The 14,357-nt window shown below is 42.6% G+C and overlaps 1 protein-coding gene across 1 annotated transcript in view; it reads left to right on the top strand.

Moving 5' to 3' along the window:
- Nucleotides 1-8,440, top strand: part of LOC102496473 (uncharacterized) — a 33,695-nt gene extending 25,255 nt beyond the window's left edge. The window contains exon 4 of the mRNA XM_006158969.1: nt 7,167-8,440. Within this exon, the coding sequence (XP_006159031.1) occupies nt 7,167-7,195 (29 nt within the window). The 3' untranslated portion in view covers nt 7,196-8,440. The remainder of the gene's footprint in view (nt 1-7,166) is intronic.
- Nucleotides 8,441-14,357: the final 5,917 nt, after the last annotated feature.

Genomic DNA, 14,357 nt, shown 5'->3' with positions numbered 1-14,357 from the left:
GGGTCCGGGACACGAACCGCGGTCGACTATGTGGGAATCCAGCGACATAGCCATTACGCTAACTGCTGGTTCCCTCATTGAAAGATTTTTTAAAAATGTATTTAACTTGAGGCAGGTCCACGAACAGAACACTGTTTATACCCCCCAGGGCATTCTAAGCAGCCCCCTTAACACCCTGTCCCCCCTTTGGCCCTTTTTTTTTTTTTTTTTTTTAAGAATTATTTATTCACTCATTTATTTTGTATTTGACCAGAGAGAGACAGAGAGAGAGAGAGAGAGAGGGAAAGTGAGAAGGCAAGCCACCAGGTCCAGGACTTGAACTATGGTCAGCCATGTGGGAGTGTCCAGCGTCTTAACCACCATGCCACCTGCTGGCCCCCTTCAAGGACATTTTCTGACAGTTACTGATAACACTTCTACTCGTATTCCATTGACCAGAACTTGGTCACACTGCTCTGTGTAGCTGAAAAAGGGACCTAGAAATGTCTTCATTTCAGAGGTTGTGTGCCCAGCCATAGTTGGCAGTTTTATCACCAAAGAATGGGAAAAAGTGGCTACTGGAGGACAATTGCCTTTCTTTGCTGAGAGGCTGTCTTGAATGAAGAGTTGAAAGACAAAGAGAGATAAAATTTTTAAGAGGTTTTTACCTTAGGGTGCATGCACTCACCAGAGAGAGAGAGAGAGAGAGAGAGAGAGAGAGAAAACAGAGACAGTGAAAGGGAAAGTGAGAAATTACTCCCCAGGAGGGATGGCCATGCTGCAATCCTTTGTCTTCCATTTTTTTCCTGGGTTCTTGGGCACATACATACTCGCACTCAGTGTGATTTCCAGCCTCTCAGACTGGGACTCGGACCGTGGTCGGCCATGTGGGAGTTCAGTGTTGTAGCCACTACACCATCTGCTGGCCCCAAAGAAATACATTTTTCCCTAGGGATATCGTTAAGCCTCTAGATCAAGCTGTACCTGAAGGCAATGACCCTTATTACTCGAACTAATTCCTTTCCCTTTCTTCACTTGCTTCTTCTTGTCTTCTCCATTTCTTTCTCCTTTTCCTTTTTCTCCCTCCTTTTCTTTTTTGTCCAACTGACAGCTTCCTGACTAATACAGAAAGGAGGATTCTCCCCAGTAGAGTATATGGGGTCACCTTTCTATTGTCTTCTCAAGCTCTCCATTCCCCTCAAAGATACTCAGAATGGCTACCGAGTCTACCTTTAGATCTCTGAAGGGTCAAATTACGTATCGTCATGCTTTGTTTTCTTTCAGCCTGAAAGAAAACTCTCTGTCTCAAAACTCTCTGTCTTGGATTTGATGAAAATGCTAAAAGTATGTTTTGTAAATCTTTACTAAGACTCCCAGGCTGGAATTCTCAGCCCTGCTCATTCTAGGTGTATTTGTTGATCTTTAGCAAATGCTTCCTAGAATTGTTTGCTATTTAGTAAAAACATCTCTGTCAAAACAGCGTGGCTGCATAGCTATGTCTCTTTTCTCGATTTTGATTTTTATGAACATTCAGTGTCTGTGAGAATTAGAGCTTAATGGATTTCTTTCTGTTGTTCTGAGAATCCTGCCATTGTAGGTCCCATTTCAAAGGGTTCCAAATAGCCGGTCAGCCGTACAGTTGCGTCTAATCTTATTTCTTTAAGTCACTTCACGAATAGTATCCATTTGCTTCACCTGTTCCCTTGGAGTTTTAGTTTTGTTTTGTTTTCCCTCTGAGTCTTTTCCTTTAAGGCAAAAGGTACAAAACACTAGGGGTTTTCCTATCAGGCTCTGAAAGCACAGTTTTTTACTTAAATTATTTTGCTTCTCTGTCCCTACTTATATCATTGAAGTGATTAGGAGTGTCTACCAACTGTAATTCTCAGGCTATGAAATTTGGTTTTTCGAATTTAAATTATGCAACAGCACCATATGGCGCAGGAGAAAGAAGTGCTCAGTTTCTTATCTAACAGAGTTCTTCTCAAGCAAGGCAAATTGCTGTCACAGTCCAAGTTTCACCGGCTCTGTGAGGCTTAGCTTCACCTGCTGCCTCCCCAAACACATACACACAGGATTCTCTTTTTCTTGTCTTTTTTTTTTTTTTTAGGGAGATTTTTGTTATAGGGGACATGTACTCACCAGAGAGACAGAAAGCAAGAAATCATCCTCCAGGGGAAATGGCCACGCTGCAATCCGTTCCCCTCCATCCTCCTCTCAGGACTTTGGGCACACACACAAGTGCCCAGCGTTAATTTAAAGCCACCAGGTCTGGGACTTGAACTGTGGTCGACTATGCAGGAGTCCAGCGACATAACCACTACGCCATCTGCTGGTCCCCACATGGGATTTTCTTAAGCTGCAGTGAGAGAAGTTGCTGCAAACTGTCAGAGAGGAGGAGAGCCACCTGAGTCAGTCAACTACCTCTTCCCACAAGAGGATGCGGAGGTGGCAAGGAGTGCCAAGCTCCTGGAGTGGGGGAATTCCGGGTGTCTTTCATTGAAAGATTTTTTTTTTTTTGAGAGATTTTCACTGTAGGGCGCGTGCGCTCGCCAGACAGAGAGAGAGAGACATAGAGACAGAAAGCGAGAAATCACCCCCCCAGGGGGGTTGGTCACGCCGCAATCCCTTCTCCTCCATTCTCCTCTCGGGATCTTGGGCATGCACGCACACGCACCCGGCGTGAGTTTTAAGCCACCGGGTCCGGGACACGAACCGCGGTCGACTATGTGGGAATCCAGCGACATAGCCATTACGCTAACTGCTGGTTCCCTCATTGAAAGATTTTTTAAAAATGTATTTAACTTGAGGCAGGTCCACGAACAGAACACTGTTTATACCCCCCAGGGCATTCTAAGCAGTTGTTCCCAGCCTAATGCAATTATGCTTAGGAGCACCGTGGAGACTCCTAAAATTTCTGAGACACAAGGTCATATTCTACAAATGTCCAGGTGTGCAGGGGGAATCTGCTAATTTATGATCATGGTGACTCTTCTCTCACACATGAACGGGACTCAGGGAGCTACACATCGTCTTTACTGTTATAAATGGGGTCCTGACATTTCTGACGCTCCGTCATTGTCGTGACTGAATAGCCTGTCTCTCGCACTTGACTTGAGGGGACATCTTACTGTCTAGAGATGGCAGGCTTCTCCTTGCCTTCTCTCAAGTCAGCATCAGAATTACTCAGAAAGAGCAGGAATACTGGGGTGCAGATGGTCTCTCTCATCTAACTTGTACGTGGATTAAGTAAGTCCTCTCACAGGAGTGTGGGGCTGGATACCTCCTTTAGCCGTCTAGGTACTCTCTCCAGCAGGGCCTCTGCCCACTGGGACTGAGCTGGATGAGTTCCATCAACACGGCCCCTTATTCCAGTTAAGGACTGGGAGGGGAGCTGCAGTTACCTATTTCCCTGGCATCTGCCCTGCTGACACCATGACCCTGCTCCTGTCAGGTGACCGTCCCCTCGCAGTTCTCTCTCTGATTACTGGCAGCTTCTCTCACTCCTCTCCGAATCCTCTCCTGGCCAGTACAGACCTGAAAACTATACTATTCATTGAAGTTTCCCTAATCCTATCCACACTTGCATAAATGATCCATTTATTAAACTCCTGTCAGCTGACTCAGTTTTAACATTTTTTAAAAAGAGTTATTTAACTTTATTTATTTATTTTAATTTGACCAGAGAGGGACAGAGGAAAGAGAGAGAGAGAGAGAGAGAGAGAGAGAGAGAAAGCAAGCTGCTAGGTCAGGGACTTCAACCATGGTTGGCCCCATGGGAGTCCAGTGTTCTTAACCACCACCCCACTTGGTGGCCCCCTGACTCAGTTTTGAGTGTGCCTTGTGTTTTTGCTGGAACCATAAGTGATACAACAGCATTTCCCCAATTTGCCCATTTTCTTTTTTGTGCTGGAACCATAAGTGATACAACAGCATTTCCTAAATTTGCCCATTTTCTTTTCTGCCTCTTCCACACGCCCTGTAGTCCTGTCCATGTAAGTGTCTATAAAAAACCACCGTCGGTATTTCCATTTGCCTTTATTTATTTTATGCATTTTTGCCCCACCTCATTTCCAGAAGGTTGTGACCATGCTGTCTGTTTGCAGGTTTTTCCCAGTCACACCTTGCTTCTGTTCATTGGAAAGGTACTCTGTTGGACCAGTGAGTGGCATGGTGGTTAAAGTGGCTAGATCCCACATGGCCTACTGTGTGGTCCAAGTCCTGCACCAAGCAGTTTGAGAAACATGCCAGGAGCATTGCACACATGCCCAAAAAACCTCAAAAGGAGGGAGAAATGGAGGAGAAGAGATTGTGCTGTGACCATTTCCCATGAGGGGCGCTTTGTTATTTTTTCTCTCTCTCTTTATCCCATGAGTGCAGGCAACCCCCTGGCAGAAATGAAAACAAAACAAAACAAAGCAAAAGAACTATGGTGAACAATCAGCTTGGGACAAGTCAAGAGGGTATTACAGGAGAATGCAACTATCTTAAGCAAGTCAGGGAAGAGGAGATATCTCTTAAAAAATCCTGGCTTTTGACAGAAAGTGGAAGAGTATGGAAGATGTACTGCTGAGTGAGGCAAGCCAGGCTATGAAGGAGAGACATCGTATGTCCCCACTTAACATATACCGTATGTCTGCTTTCTATGACTGAAACTGATTGACTAACGGTTGAACAAACACAAGAGATGGGTGTGAATGTCAGACGAGGTGTATGTGGAGGAGTGGGGCCTAACGAAGGACATTTGGAGAAGGGATACAGAGGTAGAGCATTGACCGGATGGGGAGGTGTGGTGTTATCTGTTAAAGATATTTTGATCAACGGGTCTGGGGAGAAATGTGCATATATCTAAATGGTCTCATTGTAAGCCAAACAATATGGTTAAAAGTATATACAAAAAACAAATAATAAATAATGTGAAAAAAAATCGTCGTGAAGAAATCATAAATGGGGGGAGAGATGGAGACAGACTGTGATGTCGCCATCCCCATGGGGGGTGCATTCTTGCTTTTCTTCTCTCTCCAGGGGTGCATGTGCCTTGTAGGAAATTAAAAAAAAAATACTATCTTTATGTCATTCATATTACCCTTTTGTTTTAAAATTATTTAATTTTATGTCTTATTATTATTTATTTTTTGATTTGACCAGAGAGAGAGAGAGAAAGGGAATGTAAGAAAGCAAGCTGCCAGGTCCGGACTTCAAATGCAGTTGGCCCTTTGGGAGTCCAGCATTTTAACAACGATGCCACCTGTTGGTCACCAAAAGGTGGTAACCTTTTAAGAAATTGCAGAAGGCCTTCAAGCTGGCTACTCTTTGTCATGAAGGCAGTCACTAAAAATAGATTTTATTTAATTCAATCTCATTACATTGCATTTATTGATCTTGCTTAGCATGGCCAGAACCTCAGAAATATAATATGCAGTTGCTTGGTGACAATAAAGTATATACTATTTTGCTTAGCACAGATTTCACTTTTATTCTTTTGAGACAATTGTGGTCTTATATAAGGTGAATAATTTCTTTTCTTAGGTACCCATTGCCCTTTAAGAGAAAAATGACGATGGGAAAAAAAAGCAATGTATCACACTTGTGATAAAAAAATGATTCAGCCATGGGTGCTAATTGCTGGGCTATTTAAAATCAGAATGGGTTACTCAAGACTAAATTAGACACTACCTAATTTTCAGTATAAAGGAAGTATATGGCATTTAAAGTGGTTTGAGGAACTGGTAGGTTTTATGGTGGTTAAGGCGCTGGACTCCCACATGGCTGAATGTGGTTCGTGTCCCAGACCTGGCGGCTTGCTCTCTTGCTTTCCTCCTCTCTCTCTTTATCTGTCTCTGTCTCTTTCTGGTCAAATTAAAATATAATAATAAATAATTCTTTTTTTAAAAAAGGTCATTTTAAAATAATGGTTTGAGTTCTAGGTTTTTTTAATTAATTAATTAATTTATTTATTTTTTTTAGTGGTTTTTGCTACAGGGTGCATGCACTCACCAGAGAGACAGAAAGCAAAAAATCACCCCCCAGAGGGGATGGCCATGCCGCAATCCCTTCACCTCCATTCTCCTCTCGGGATCTTGGGCACGCATGCACACGTGCCCAGCGTGAGTTTAAGGCACCGGGTCCGAGCCTCGAACCACAGTTGATTATATGGGAGTTCGGCGACATAGCCATTACGCCAACTGCTGGTCTCAAATTCTAGGTATTCTGATACTGTCTTTGGGCCTGGACGAACTTTTGTCCAACTGGAAAAGGAAATATAGCAGATGCTGTGAATGCCCCACTCACCTCTCCCTGGCGCCCTCAGCCCCTAGGTTACCTGCATCTTCCGTGCAAACTTCCTTTATCTGCTAGACAGCTTCCTCTCTTCTGCATTTCTGTGCCGGAAGACTTCTTCTGGCAGTGGGTTGTGCTGGGCCTGTGTAAGGAGGATGCCGGCAGTGCCTGGGATTTAATGTCCCAGTAGTAACCCTCAACCACAGGGCAGGAGTTGGAGGATAAATATCCACATCTCCTGACAATTTGGAGCTCAGTAGGTCCCCAGCAGGGCTGAGCCCTGTTGCCCACAGCAGGAACGTGCTCATTGACATGCCTTTTACTGATTTTCTTCTCTTTCCTATCTTTCTGTCCTTCCTCACATTTGTGATTACTTGCCAACAGAATGACTTGTACCCAAATTCTTGTCTCAGGGACTGATTTTTGGGAGAACCCATTTAAGACAGGAGATTCAAGAAGAGCAATGAGAGGGACAAATACAGAAGGAGTAGCTCATGGCATTCTAAGCTTCACGAGAACAGTATCTTTTATGCTCTGTTGAATCGCCTCTGTCTTTAGATTATAAACTACTGAGAACACTGGCTGTTTCTAATCATCTCTATAAATCTCCACAATCTCCGCATGCCAGGAAGGAGGACTCGATAAATATTTGATAATAATGACAATTCTAAGATTATGCTATTTATGGTAACTATCACCAAGTGAAAGGGTGTAATTATTGCAAAGGTCTCCCTTAAAAAAAGGGGGGGGATGTAATGTGGGATGTAACTCTTGTATAATCATCTCTAAATGCAAAAAAAAAATAAAAAAGAGAATATCTTACTCAGATGAGCAGTGTTAAGAAAGAAATTTATACAATTGTGTCCAATGCAAACGAATGCCTTCTCAAATTTTGTCAATTTTTTTTATAGACTTCTACTCCTGTCAAGGGTCTAAGTGAAGAAATCACAACACTGCTGCAAGGTTCCATTAGGCAATGACACAGTTTGGCCAGACGCCTATCAGGGATATATGTTTGCACGCATAGCTCAGTCTTACTGTGTAGAACTGGCAAGATCCCTTAATAGAAATTATTGGAAAGAGCACAACCCAGCATAGAGTTCAATAGAGAAAGCAACTGCCTGTATTTTGGCCTTTTTTTTTTTTCTTTTTTCTTTTTACTTCTCCATCTACTCTTCAGTGAGATGAATAATGTTTTCATTACATTGTTTGAGGAAAAATGTTTTCCATAAATAACTCACCAGCATTCATCATACAGTGGAACAGTAAAAAGTCACACCCAGGATAAAGCAGACAATTTATTCATCTAGCTAATGTTAATGAAATTGAATAGGCTTGCTCCAAAATTTATTGGGAATCATTATTCACTGTCCCAGAAAGCATTTAATAATACTCAGTTGTCCAGAGACTGCCTCGTACATCTCTGAAGAAGAAGAGCTATGGTTTAAAAAGACAGAATCTTCAAGGCTGTACACAGGACAAAATACAGGGTGATCGCCCCCGAAAACCAAAGCGAGTAGCTTAGTTTAAAAACATCAAGCTTCATTTAAAAACATCAAGCTAAAACGTGGTGTATCTTGGCAAAACACGGTAAAGTGCTCTCTCCAATGATCACACATTTCGTCCTGCAAAATGTATTCTTTATTCATTTCTGAAATCATCTTCTTAACCACATTTAGGCACCACTTGCAAATAAGCTAATGGTACAGCAGCACGAAATGCCGAGACAACTACAATTATCTCTTAATTACACACAGCAGGCTTCCAGTATGGGTCCCCCTTCTGAGGATACTTAACAAGAAACAGAAAAAGTCAGGCAAACCAGTTAGGCATCCCACGCAGCCTTCCTGATGACAGGTTTACTCTAAAACGGTGTGGGGAAGATACAGTCGCAGCGACTGTCACCAGGGAAGTCTGGCCCTGCTCGAGAAAAAGCATCGGACTGGATCTGATGATTCTGTTTGTGCTTGGGGATGCGAAGAACCAAGAAACAAAGAATGGTGATTTGATTCACAAATCAGCCGTTTACGGGGAGCTTGTTCTCTCTCTGTATGAAATAAGGAGGGGACTTGTCTCAGAGCCTGTTGCTCAGGGCAGTTTTATATTTTCTTTGAGAAGGAATATCTGTTTGTTATCGTGAGCTCATACATCAAGTAGGGGAAATGGTCTAAGAGCAGAAATATGTCAAACCACTTCATTTCATCTCTGGAGAGAGAGAGATTCTAATTGGAAAAAAAAAATCTATTAATTAATTAGCCAATAAAAGTTTATTGCATGGCTGTGAGTTGCCAGCATCATCCAAAGTGAGGTTAATAAAGACTTGGTGTGTGTGTGTTCTGTGCTTTTTCACACATTTTGTGACTAAGCTGTTGGAGGAAGTAGCATTCAGACGCATGGGGATGGTGTGACTGTGAAGATGGATCCACTGACTGAGGGCGATAATCATTATTCTATGTGTATAAATGGCTTGCTAGACAACAAAGGATGTTGGTGAGCTTTCTTCTCTTTGATTCATACCACAGTCCTGTGAAATAGATGGGGAAAAGTATTCACCCCTTTCTACAAATGAGAAAGTCTCTTAATGCATGGTCTAGAAATTTCCAAGAGCTATGGGAGTTTGAGTACCTTGTACCATAGCAGGAGAGTATGAAAGTTAATAAATGGAGGTTTCTAGAACCTGATTGAAGACCTGTTGCCACACCCTCATACTTAGCTCCACTTGAGATATTTCAATTAGCTTCATCTGAATCATCCAGTCCTGCTATTTCCACACAGTATTTGCATATCTTTAATTCAGCCTGTCCTAGTATTCCTCTTGCTTTGTTTTCTCTTTCTTTGAGACCAGCAGCCTCAAGCCTGGCTTTATAAAAGAGCCACTTGTTGAGTTCATTAGCCATTCAGTTCCTTGGGCTCCCCTGTGGACCACCTCAGTCAGAGATTCTTAATGTAGTCTACTACCAGAACTTTTGTTCCTGGGCATCTCTGGACCAGATCTTGAGCTCTTTGGGGCACATATTGTGTCTTTTTCATCTTCATGACCTCTGCCTGATACAGTATATGTAATTTTGACAATCAATACAAAGTTAATAGATGAATCTAAGTTAAGAGGGTATGGCTGTTCATCAGACTATCCTGGGCATTAATTATTTCTGTGAGTTTGGGTACTTTTCAATATAAAAAGCTGGAGAAAACAAGATATGCTTGATTGAATAATTATTGACAAATTTAGAAATAATTAAAAAACCAAAGTGAGTTGTATGTAATTAAGTAATATTAATGTCAAATTACATAAGTGAATGAATCATCTTATTTCCAACTTTCTATTTGGGAGAAGATACTAGACATGAGAACTGTCAGGTTAATTACTTAACCTAATTAATTAATTTCATGAGGGAACGAGACAGAGACAGTGACCTCAACAGAGTCTTGACTCAATGATCTACCTCCAGCAGACAGCCCTGGATCATGGGCACACATGTGCCTTGTATCCTCAAGGAAGTCTCTGGAAGTGAACCCAAAACCCTCCTAGGCATGTCAGCCTCGCAGAGCATCGCATTTTACTGTTATGTCTGGCCCGCTGGAGAATTCATTTCAGTCATAGAGATGTAATGGCACCAAGAAGATCTTAGAAACGTGAAAGAATTGGAGGCTAAGTTATATTATTGGAACCTACAGAACAAGTATTTTCCAAATAGTTCCCCATTTCATAGTATTCTCTAAATAGAAAACTGTTTCTGCTTTAATTTCCTGTCAACCTTGATTGTCCATACAAATGGTTAAGGAACAATAATGCAGATGAGCAAACCAGTAGTTTTAAGAGGATAGACCAAGAATGGTACAGGCTGGTCATATTTTTTTCTGAGAAGACTCAGGTACCTGCCAGCCCGCAATCCCTTTCTGCAGAGTCTTTTTCTCTTGTGTAAAATCTTTGAACCATGATCCCTCCCTCCAACATCCAGGGTTCTCCTGATTGGAGCAGTGATGCATTTCAGGTTGGAAGAGAGCCAAAACCCAGCAGTCTTCGAGGAACTCTGTGTCTAGTCTTGTTCACGGCTCGCTGAGAGTGAGGATGTTGGAGTGAGAGCTGTCCATGGACATATAGCGAGAGGAAGGCAGTGTGAAAGCAGAGGGGTGACAAAGAGACGACTCTAAATGTGGATGCTGTGGTAGGAAGATGAAAAGAAGAATGTCAGATGAAAAAGACTGCAGCAGTGGAAGCAAAGGCAGAAAATTATTTGTCAAAATTATTATTATTATTTTTTTGGAGAGGTTTTTGCTATAGGGTGCATGTGCTTGCCAGACAGATAGAGAGAGGCAGAGAGACAGAAAGTGAGAAATAACCCCCCCTGGGGGGGAATAGCCACACTGCAATCCCTTCTCCTCCACTCTCCTCTAGGGATCTTGGGCACGCACGCACATGTGCCCAGTGTGAGTTTTAAGCCACCGGGTCCAGGACTTGAACCATGGTCGACTACATGGGAGTCCAGCGAAGTAGCCATTAAGCTAACTGCTGGTCCCCAAAATTCTTTTTTTTCTCCTTTTTGATATGTATATATCAGTTCACCAGAGAGAGAGACAGAGAAAGGGAGAGGAAGACAGCCCTCCCCAATGGGATGTGGTCACACTGTAATCTGTTCTCCCCCATTTTTCCATCTTTTTGGAATTTTGGCCATGCATACACATGCATGTTTTTCAATCCACTAGGACTGGGATTTGAACCACACAGTCAGCCATATGGTATCTGGCTTTCTTTTTTTTTTTTTTTTTTTCCCTTGGAGAGATTTTCACTGTAGGGCGCGTGCGCTCGCCAGACAGACAGAGAGAGACATAGAGACAGAAAGCGAGAAATCACCCCCCAGGGGGGATGGTCACGCCGCAATCCCTTCTCCTCCATTCTCCTCTCGGGATCTTGGGCACGCACGCACACACGCCCGGCGTGAGTTTTAAGCCACCGGGTCCGGGACACGAACCGCGGTCGACTACGTGGGAGTCCAGCGACATAGCCATTACGCTAACTGCTGGTTCCCGGTATCTGGCTTTCTTAACCATGGGCTGTGAGGCTGGCCCAAGATTCTTGGTTTCGAGGAACAAAACATTAGTTTGAAACAAAGATTAGATATACAAACAGGTGCAAAATTATAGTTAGATAAGAGGAATTGTTTCCAGTGTTCTACAACATTATAGGGTGATTATAGTAAACAATTTATTATGTATCGCAAAATACCTAGAAGAAACTTTTAATGTTCCTGACACAAAAAATGATCAATGTTTGGTGTGATGGGTATGCTGATTACCCTGTGGATTACTGCACATTTCAGTTATGTATATTGAACTATGACATTGTACCCCCAAGTATGTACAACTTTTTTTAAAAGTTAATTTTGTGAGAGAGAGAATACACACACATGCGAGAGGGACAGAGAGAGAGAGAAGTACCTTCAACAGGGTTCTGTCATGCTATGATTCCCTTCCCGTAGTCTTTCAGCTCCTCAGGATCTTGGCCATGAGTGTATCATGCATGTTTTCAGGTCAGTTCGGCATGTGACCCACATTGAAGTTCAATACGCTATGACCTATACCATCGAGGCTGGGCCTATATAATTATTATGTGCCAATTAAAAATAAGATAAAAGAGAATAGAACTCATCCAGAAATTACTGCCTTTGTCTAGTACCTTTGTTTCCTTCTCAGCATTTGCTTCGTTCTCCCTTATTATCAGTAGGCATTGTTCATGCAGAGAGAGGGGATATGACCCCCTGCTGACCCAGCACTGAAAGATTCCTGGGGGAAAGCTCTAATTGGTCCTGCTTAGGTCATGTCATCATCATTGGAACAATCAGTGTGACCAAGAGGGCTGTGTACTCTGATTATCAGTCTTCAATAGAGCTGTTGATAGATGGTTTGCATGAAAAACAGAGAATAGATGAGAGAGAGAGAGAGAGAGAGAGAGAGAGAGAGAGAGAGAACATTTCCCTAAATAAGAGAAAAGAAATTCTGGGTAGATTGAACCACTGGAGGTGGCTTTAGTTACCATAATGGCGATACATTAAATAAGAAATCAGTGACCACCCACTTGTGAACACTTCAGATTTGGTTGTATCATCAAAGGAGCTGATGATCTCTTAAGGCTACAGTTTTTCATGGGTGTTGTTGGTTATTACCATAAAAAGCTACAATCTAAAGATCTCAGTGGCTTATAACAACAAATGCTTATTTCTCATTCAGGGGTTGGGGTCAGCATGGATAACTGCTTTGGGCTACAGGTTAAATTGTGGTCTGCTTCGTGCATCTCTTTATTCTGGGACAAGTGCTATTTTGGGACATGCACCTCTCTCTCTCTCTCTTTCTCTCTCTTTTTAAAATTTTCCAGAGGGCACATGTACTCACTAGAGAAGAGAGAGAGTGAGGAATCACCCCTATGAGACATGAACACATCGCAATCCCTTCTCCTTCCTTTCTCCCTCCTTTAAAGAGTTTGGGTACCCGTGCATGTGTACCTTGGTGTGTTTTTCAAGCCATAGGGTTGGGGGCGTGAATGGCGCAGTTAGTCATGTAGGAGCCAGCTGCTTAACCACGAAGCAACTGGCTGGCTTGGGGCACACGTTTTCCATGATGAAGACCAAAAGTACAGAGATTGGGCAAGCTGTGTTGGTGCGCATTGGTAGATGCCGCTACTGGCAGGGTAAGTCCACCTGGAAGCCCCGTTTGATTCCTGACCCATCAAAAAAAGCTGGCTGCAGTGGCAGAACATATAGTCCAAGTGACTTGGAAGACTGAGGCAGGAGGATTGTTATATAGGAAGACCCTCTCTGAAAGAAACACAAAGAAAAAAGCACAAGAGATCAAGCAAACTACTAAAGAAAAACTTTAAAAGTCTCTGACTCTGCAGTATCATGTCTACCAATATTTTCTTTTTTAAGAAATATTTTACTTTTTTTATCTATTTATTTTTTTGAGAGGTTTTTGCTACAGAGCATGTGCACTCGCCAGACAGACAGAGAGAGACAGAGAGACAGAAAGCGAGAAATCACCCCCCAGGGGGGATGGCCACACCGCAGTCTCTTTTCCTCTATTCTCCTCTTGGGATCTTGGGCACACACGCACACATGCCTGGCGTGAGTTTTAAGCCACTGGGTCCAGGACTTGAACTGTGGTCGACTACATGGGAGTCCAGCGACATAGCCATTACGTTAACTGCTGGTCCTGAAATATTTTATTTTTAATGTTATTTATTATTATTATTCAATTTGACCAGGAGAGAGAGAGAGGGAGTGAGAAGGCAAGCTGCCAGGTCTGGGACTCGAACCACAGTCAGCCATGTAGAAGTCCAGCACCTTAACCACCATGCCACCTGCCAGCCCCCCAATATTTTCTTACCCATGCCCACTAACAGTGGGGCAGAAGAAATATACCAATTCTATAGTGATGAGGAGAAAGAGAGTAAATACTTGTTGGAAACGAAGAAAATCTACCATAGTCCCAAATGCTATTGAGTGACCTTCTAAGAGGTCTACTGAAATTTTCTCAATCTACTGTTTATTTATTTAGTACATGTATATCTCAGTTTAGGAATTCAAGTGTGCATGAAATACAAAAGCATCTAACTTTATTTTCCTATAATGCGACTTAATTCTATTTTGAACCCCCAATTGGCTGAGTGGCTGAAACTTAACCTCATTTAATTCAGAATTATCTGTCTTCATCTCTTTCAAGATTGTATCTAAATCCTGGGGGCTTATGTATTATCAAAACACATCTTGAGAGGATCTGATCTTCGAGTCATCTGTCTGCAGATATCCACTGAAATGTTCACCATCCTTTTGTCTCAGAAATCAATCCACAAAAAGGATGGTTGAGATTCATGTCTGGGTCCTGCTTTATTAACTATGTACTGTGTTTTGGACCGTGAGAATCACTCAAATGCTTCTGTGCTCTGTGGAATCTCTAAAGCCACGGATGACCAAAGTCCTGCCTGCCTGATGCTTTTGACTCTCCCTGGGTCCCTGCCTGGGGCAGAGTCACCATGACTATCGTGGAGGCTATGCCACAATTCTAGATAGTTCTATTCACCTACGGGAAGCAGAGAATGAGAAAAGGAGAGA

Source organism: Tupaia chinensis, unplaced genomic scaffold (genome assembly GCF_000334495.1).
Source record: "Tupaia chinensis unplaced genomic scaffold, TupChi_1.0 Scaffold000617_2, whole genome shotgun sequence".
NCBI lineage: Eukaryota > Metazoa > Chordata > Mammalia > Scandentia > Tupaiidae > Tupaia > Tupaia belangeri.
This window is presented reverse-complemented; position numbering and strand designations above follow the sequence as displayed.